At 52.7% G+C, this 7,385-nt stretch overlaps 1 protein-coding gene across 1 annotated transcript; it reads left to right on the top strand.

Moving 5' to 3' along the window:
• Window positions 1–56: 56 nt before the first annotated feature.
• Window positions 57–6,897, top strand: RGS11 (regulator of G protein signaling 11). The gene is made up of 17 exons (XM_058157350.1): window positions 57–421; window positions 504–600; window positions 885–935; window positions 1,162–1,268; window positions 1,726–1,777; window positions 1,877–1,935; window positions 2,440–2,516; window positions 2,602–2,683; window positions 3,206–3,274; window positions 3,856–3,879; window positions 4,233–4,294; window positions 4,570–4,683; window positions 5,513–5,628; window positions 5,750–5,837; window positions 6,038–6,176; window positions 6,359–6,441; window positions 6,523–6,897. Exons 1-17 carry the CDS (start codon window positions 359–361, stop codon window positions 6,647–6,649), a joined length of 1,410 nt encoding a protein of 469 aa, XP_058013333.1. The 5' UTR covers window positions 57–358; the 3' UTR covers window positions 6,650–6,897.
• Window positions 6,898–7,385: the final 488 nt, after the last annotated feature.

Consider the following 7,385-nt stretch of genomic DNA (forward strand, 5'->3'; position numbering starts at 1 on the left):
GGGGGGATGCGGGGGGAGCGGCCGGGGCCGATCCTCCTTCGCCGCTCGGCCGAGCCAGGCTCGCGCAGCCACTCCTCCCTGTTTCGGCCTCCTGCCGGCAGCCCCTACGGAGCTCGGCTGGCACCGGCGACGAACTGGGAGCCGGCGCAGAGCGCGGGCGCGCGCGTTTGTTTGCAGGCACTACAGCTTTGCACGTGCGCAGAGGCCCTCGAATTCTTAGGAGTGGCCGCCTGGCCGGCCGGCAGACAGATGTCAGCACAGATGCTCGGCACGGCGCCGGGACAGCCCGCCGCTTGCAGAAGCGCTTAAGCGCCCGCGTGGCCCCCTGCAGCCGTCGCTCGCCGGTCGGCCCGCCTCCATGACCATCAGCGCTCTCCGTCCGGGGGGCGCCCCCCGCCGCCAGCTGCCGTGCCTCGCCAAGGTGGGATGGGGTGGGGGGCTGCCGGCCCGCTGCTGGCCCCGGGCCGGGCGCTGAGCCGCTGTGGATCATGCCTCCTCCGTAGATGGAACGCGTCGTGGTCGGCATGCAAGACCCGGATCTGGGCGTCCCGGTGCGGAATCAGCGGCTGCTGCTCAGCATTATTCCGCACGCCGTGACTGGTGGGTGCCGCTCTGCTCCCCGGGCTGAGACCGCAGCAAGGCCCGCCCGAGGCGCTCGCTAAGCGCTGAAAGGTCCCGCGGCTCCCTCTTGGGCGGTTCCCAAGGCGAAAGCAGCCGGGAGGCGGAGGCTCCTGCAAGACCACGGGGAGAAAGGCCTGTTGGGGAAGAGGCTTCTCTTCCGGCCCTTCCTCATCTGGGGGTCTTCGGCCCCTTGGGTGCAGTCTGGCAGCGGATTCCTTGCTGCACCAGCGCCCTCCACCCACCCAGGCATCTCTCCTTTTTAGGGAATGACATTGTGGAGTGGCTCATCCAGAAATACAACATCTGGGAGGAAGGTGAGCTACCTGGATTAGGCTTGGTGGAGCTGGCAGTCCCCCCACCCCAATTGCTTTTGCCCTCTGCAGCTGGGAAAGCCTAGCTAGAGGCAAACAAACATCCTATCTAGCCTGGCCCAGGGAGAAAGGTGGCTTTTCTCTGCAGGAGTCTTGGTTGCCTGGAAAGGCTGCCCACCTCCCCAGCTATTCAGCCAGCACTCTCACTCCCCCGCTTTCCCTCCTCTAGAATCCTTGCATCTGGGAAACCTGCTTGTGAAGCATGGCTACATCTATTCTCTGAAGGATCCTCACACTCTGCTCTTGCGAAGGGATGAGACTCCCTACAGGTTTCAGGTAGGTTAGGGTAAACCAGAATCCCGCTGAGACACGGCATGGAATTGGCTAACCTCTCAGCTATGTCTCTAAAAGAGATAGTTTAAAACATACTTATTTATTTGCACAGGACTGAGTTAGATTTTAAATTTACGGGTTTTAAATTGGGTTTTATTTTTATATATTTTTTAGTTATTGGGCTTTTAGAATAAGTTTTTTAATATTGTTTTTATGCTGTATTTATGTGTTTTTAAGTGCCTGTTAACCGCCCTGAGTCCCTCGGGAGATAGGGCGGTATACAAATATGATTAAATAAATAAATAAATAAATAAATAGTTGGGTAGATGGCTTGGAAGGCTCTGTCCTCCAAAGGCCTTGGGGGAGCTCCTGAGAGTCCTGGCTAACTCTCAAGCAGAGAGAGGCCCCCTGCTTCTGCCCCCGGGCAGCTGAACTGAGCCTCTCCCTCTCTGGCCTACAGACCCCCTATTTCTGGATGAGCACCCAGTGGCTGGCCACTGACCTTGATTATGGTGAGTACGGCAGTGGTTTTATCCCCAGAGGCTAGGTGAGCCTTTGTCCCCACCCCTCTTCAGCTGTGGCATGCCTGAGGTCACGGTTTCCTGTTTCAGCCATCTATTTGGCAAAGAGGAATATCCGCAAGCAAGGTGAACTCCGCGAGCTTGAGAAGGTAAGAGTGCCTGGGGTTTAGGCTAGTCCCTGAGGATTAGGGAGTGTGACTGGTTGGAGGATTGAACGAAGGAGATCCCCAGGCAGTCTCTCTCCTTCCCCAGGGTGCATGGAGCCCCTTCCTCCCCTTTCTCTCCAGAGCTGTGAGGAGAGCACTGACCCTCTTGTGTGACGGGGTGGGCCAACTTTGTGGGTTGCCACAAAGAAGAGGGAGTCGGGCTGTTCTCCAAAGCACCTGAGGGTAGAACAAGAAGCAATGGGTGGAAACTGATCAAGGAAAGAAGCAACTTAGAACTAAGGAGAAATTTCCTGACAGAACAATTAATAAGTGGAACGACTTGCCTGCAGTTGTGAATGCTCCAACACTGGAAATTTTTAAGAAAATGTTGGATAACCATCTGACTGAGATGGTGTAGGGTTTCCTGCCTGGGCAGGGGGTTGGACTAGAAGGCCTCCAAGGTCCCTTCCAACTCTGTTGTTATATTATATTATATATTTTGTGTAGGAGGATTATAGGCAATTGTGCAAGAGGATCAATCACATTTGGGACTTCGTGGTGATGCAGGCTCGGGAGCAGCTCCGGTGAGCTTGCAGGAACAAGGTCTATGCCTTTGGGACTGGGGAACACATAGGCAGCAGCTCTGATGCAACCCTTGCTTTTCCACAGGGCAGCTAAACAGCGAAGGAGGGCTGACCGGATTGTCATTGAGTGCCAAGAACAGGCCTATTGGCTTGTCAACAGACCTTCGGTGAGTGGGAGGAAGAGAGGGCTGGGTGCACCTACTTTAGTCCTGAACCAGGGCACCAGGGGAAGCCAAGGCCAGGATTTGCACTGGTCTTCATGGCTCTCTTTACGTTTTGAGAGCCTAGCACTTGCAGCAAAATAGTTGGTGCCAGCTCTCAACTGCTGAAGATCCTTCTGTAAACTGTTTGGAAATGAACCTTCCATGGCTCATTTACACACCAGGAGTTTTTCCATTGCCCACAAAGCTTCCCTTTGCCTGTGATGGATGAATGCTGCCTTCTCCTCTAGCCTGAATGTAGAATAGGGCTTGTAGTACTTCGTTAGGGGAAGGGGTGAAATATTGAGCATTTCCATTGCCCTACTATTAAGTCAGGGATCAAATGATGCAGCTTCTGTCCCTCTTCAGGACTCACCAATCTCCCCCTGGGAGTGAGTTGCAGAATTGCAGATTGGGGGGTGCCCCAGGAAGGGTTCACTGGGTAAGAGAATTGCAAGCCAGCCAGCCTTTGTTCTGCTTCACCTACAGGGGGGAGTCTTGGATGTGAGGGGTCAGAGGCCAGAGCTAAAGAGCCACTCCCTCACGCCTACGCAGCTGGTAAGTGAGTGTGTGTGTGTGTGAAGGGCTCCCTAGCTGAGAAAGCTGGAGAGTGGCTGAGCTGACCTTTCTTGCCTTCTGGGAAAGGAGGGGAGAAAGAACCTGGCTTATGGTCCAGTCCTTGGTTGGTTCCCCTTAATGGGATGCTATTGTCTCCTGAATTGTGGCTGCTTCCTGCCCAGTCAACATCTGTGCCAAAGGCTGTGGTGGTGGGATTCTTTTGGGGTCCTTGCTTCTTTTTTGTGGGTTTGGCTTGTGATCCCCCCTACCTTGTCCATGAGGTCTACACTAGTTTGTGAGCTATATGGGCTTCTTCCTCCCCGCCCCCAATTACTAACGCTCAGCACCAACTTGCAAAATGGGGTTTCGAGAGAAAGGCAGGAAACTATCTCTGCCAGTTAGGGCACTCAAAAGGTTTTCAAATGGTTGTTTAGAAGTAACAGAGAAGACTTGGGTTTTCTGAGCAGCAAACAAGTAGAAGGCTGAATCAGTACAAGCAATGGACAAAAATTATGGATGGCTGCAAGGGAGATTCCAGCTGGTGTGGCTAATGAGTTTCTCTCTTTTCTCTTTCATTGAAGAACATGGACTACTACAAACAGGAGGTGAGTGTGTGCGTGCGTGCGTGCGCCTTTGTGGCAGTGGGTGAAAGGAAGAGGTTGGAGGCCTATAGGAGTCCAAACTCTGAGGGGGAAACAAGGGAAGTTTGCTCTAGGGCAGGCCTGACCTCCTCCTGCACAGGGGAGGGATGGCCTCTAAGGGGAAAGGAGGTGGGAAAGAACAGGCAAGTGGCTCTTGATAAGAGACGTTCAAACATTTGAAAAGGTGTATACGCGCATACACACATGCACACAGGGTTCAAACAGTCTTCCTTAGGGCTCCTTCCCATCTGGATGTGGTGATGGAAGTTGGCAGTTGGTGGCACAAGTTCTTTGCCATTCTCTGTCCTTGGTTGCAGATCCGTTATTACTGTGCTGCCCTGGGCAGGATGCGTGTCAAGTCCTCCCTTTGCCTGCAAGGGTGAGTGGAGAGCCCATGGCCAATTTCAGCCTTGTTCTCAAGAGTTTTAGCAACAGGTGCTCTGCTCCCCTCTCTCCCCGGTGAACGGTACCAATCAAGAATACCAAACAACTGAGTTTATTTCTGAATGCCTCTTATGTCCTACTCTTAACTTTTTCTCAGCTTTAGGAAGTTATCCCCGACAGGGGCACCTTGGCTGCTGCTTGTCTTCTCTATCATTTGGAGCAGTGAGAGAGAACCCTCCTGTCTCCTCCCACCTCCACTGTCTTTTGCAGGTATCTCAAGTTCAATGAGCAGTATATGTCCCACGACCCCATCATCTCTGGCTGCCTCCCAAGCAATCCCTGGATCACTGATGACATCACATACTGGGCCATGAATGCTCCCCGGTAAGAGATTGGTGTGTCCAGCTTTCCCAAGTAGGGGGTCTTTGCTATTGGCACTCAGCTCTTTTTATTGATTGATTGATAATATTTATATGCTACCCATTTTGTGAGACACAGACTTTGGGCTGCTAACAATGATAAAGACATTTCAAAAAACACTCCCTAAGGATATCTCTCTGTCCCCCAAGTCAGACAGTGGGCACTGTCCCTTCCTCAAATGCTGCCATCTGGTTCGGTTTAGGAAGAGTGCCTTTTCCATAATACACGTTTTATGGAACACCCTCCCCTTGAGAACCAGCAGTCCCTCACTCTCCTAATTTTCTGGAAAGCTGTTTAGAGCCAGCTCTTTCGCAGGCATCAGAACAAGAAGATTGTAGCCCTGGGGACTCCACAGTTGGACGGTAGCTGTTGGTATGTGCCCACTGTCTGACCTGGGCAGATATCCTTAGGGAGCAGCAGTTCTGCAGATAGCTTGGCCTTGTGCCATGTAGGATTATGACCAGCACCTTGAATTACACTAGGAAAGAAACTGGGAACCAGTGCACCTCGATAGTATAACTCAGTTGAGCTGAAAGTACCCAAAACTTTGCAAGAATTCTGCAGCAGCTCTAATTTCCAGATGATCTTCAAGGGCAGCCCCTTGTAGAGCACGCTGCAATTGTTCAACCAAGATGTGACTGACAGTGAGCAAGGCTTCCCGGTCAAGGAATGGGTACAATTGGCACACAAATTGTATATGTGTAATGGCTTTCCCAGCTGTAGCTGCCATCTCAAGCCAAAAGGAAACCCCAAATTACACAGCACCTCTGCCCAAGACCCTTTTATCTTGCAGGGTCAAAATTCCCACCAAGCTGCGGGTGGAGCGTTGGAGCTTCGGCTTCAGTGAGCTGATGGGTGACATCTTGGGCCGAGAGCAACTCCTGGAGTTCCTCAAGACAGAGTTCAGTGGTGAGCCCTTGCTCTGCTGGGTCAGAGGAGAGAAAAGGAGAAAGCGCGAGGAGGAAACCAGCAAGGGCTCTGCCCTGCTCCTTGCATGGTCAACTGGGGGCCTGTCTTCTCTCCTATGCAGCTGAGAACCTTATGTTTTGGGAGGCTTGTGAAGAGTTACGCCTGGGGGAAGAGGCCCAAATTGCAGAAGCTGTGGACTCCATCTATCAGTAGGTGGCTTTCTCCCCTGGAGCAGGGAGGATAGAGGGCTGAGGTTGTGCTCCACTTGGGGAGCAGGAGATAGCCATGTTGCCTTGCTTCTGGGGCTTGTGTGTGTCTGTACCTTCCCTCACTCTCATCTGATCCCCAGAGCTTGCTAAGGCTTTGCTTTCTGACCTGCATGATCACTCCTCTACTGCTTCTTCTCTAGGGAGTTTCTAGCACCCAGTGCCACCCGCTGGGTGAACCTTGATAGCAAGACTATGGAGCATACCTTGAAGGGCATCAAGACCCCTCACCGCTATGTAATGGACGATGCCGAGATGCACATCTACATGCTGATGAAAAAGGTCCTGAAACTACCAGATAGGCAGGGAGACAAGTAACGCTGTGTGTGTGTGTGCACACACACGTATGCGTGCTACCCACCTCAAGGCCTGACTGGCCAGACCAGCAGCAAGAGTAGGCTGTTGCTGCATCTTTTGCTCTTGGGCTGGAGGGTCTCTATCTAAATTTCCTCCTCTGCCACCAGGACTCCTACCCACGCTTTCTGAAGTCCGAGCTTTACAAGAAGCTGCTTGCTGAGGCCCTTGTGCCACAGGAGATCAAGAAGCGGTGAGTGGATCAACCTTGGAGGAAACTCTCCTGGAAAGAGTCAAGATCCAGGGCTGATTGACCTGTTTTGTCTCCTGGCAGGGCATTCCCATTTGTGAGGAAGCAGCCACGACACTCCAGCACGAGCCCTGCCTGCCCGCCCCCTCCTGGGCCCCAGGAATTGAGACCCGAAGAGGAGAGTCAGGCGGGACCCCAGGAGCAAGGCTAAAGGGAACCCTCCCCCTCCTGCAAAGTACTTGTCCCCTGGATACTGCAGGCCTCTTGCCCCAACCCCAGCAGGCATCAAGATGTAGGCCTCTCTCTGACTCAGCTGGACAAAAGGCTGCTTCTAGCTACTCTTCACCCTTTACTGGCTTATCTTTCAGTGCAGCCAAGCCTCTGCCTCTTTGAACACGGCTGGCAGCATTCCTGCCTCTTTCATGGACTATCCCATTCACAATAAAGTGCCCTTGTTGACCCAGACTGCTGTCATCTCACTGGGTGTTGAGGGGGCCAGTCTAGCGTCAGCCATACCCTCCTCCAAATCTATCTGGAGTGTGTGTGTTGCTGTTCCATTTGTTTGCTTATTCTCATTGTGACCAATAGACCTGATTTTGTCAAGATTCTGCCCAACTAGTTCCTGCTTGGCCATTAGTGAAGAGGACCTAGTGGATGGACATTAGGTGTGCTGCTTCCAGGAGCAGCATGCCCAATGTTTGTGTGCAGGGGACCTCCACAGCTTTGGTGGCTAATCTGCATAGCATTATGCAAGGCCGGATGAGCTGGAGATAATGCCCTTCTGTACTCCTCTGCACCTAAGCAGATTAGCTGAGCAGCCTGTTTTCCCAGCTTCCAAATGGCTGCTAAAATTCCACCCTCACAGGTTTTATCCAAGCCAAAGGCAACCTTTTCTGATATTGAAACAAGGCAGTGACCATTTTCTGCACCTCTTTGAGGAGCATCCG

The sequence above is a fragment of the Ahaetulla prasina genome, chromosome 14 (genome assembly GCF_028640845.1).
Source record: "Ahaetulla prasina isolate Xishuangbanna chromosome 14, ASM2864084v1, whole genome shotgun sequence".
Taxonomy (NCBI): domain Eukaryota; kingdom Metazoa; phylum Chordata; class Lepidosauria; order Squamata; family Colubridae; genus Ahaetulla; species Ahaetulla prasina.

Excerpts from the sequence above, each read along its gene's own strand:
- RGS11 (XM_058157350.1), top strand. The coding sequence starts at position 359 with ATGACCATCAGCGCTCTCCGTCCGGGGGGCGCCCCCCGCCGCCAGCTG. Across the intron at positions 601-884 it reads TATTCCGCACGCCGTGACTG|GGAATGACATTGTGGAGTGG; the intron begins GTGGGTGCCGCT and ends TCTCCTTTTTAG. Across the intron at positions 5,838-6,037 it reads GCTGTGGACTCCATCTATCA|GGAGTTTCTAGCACCCAGTG; the intron begins GTAGGTGGCTTT and ends CTTCTTCTCTAG.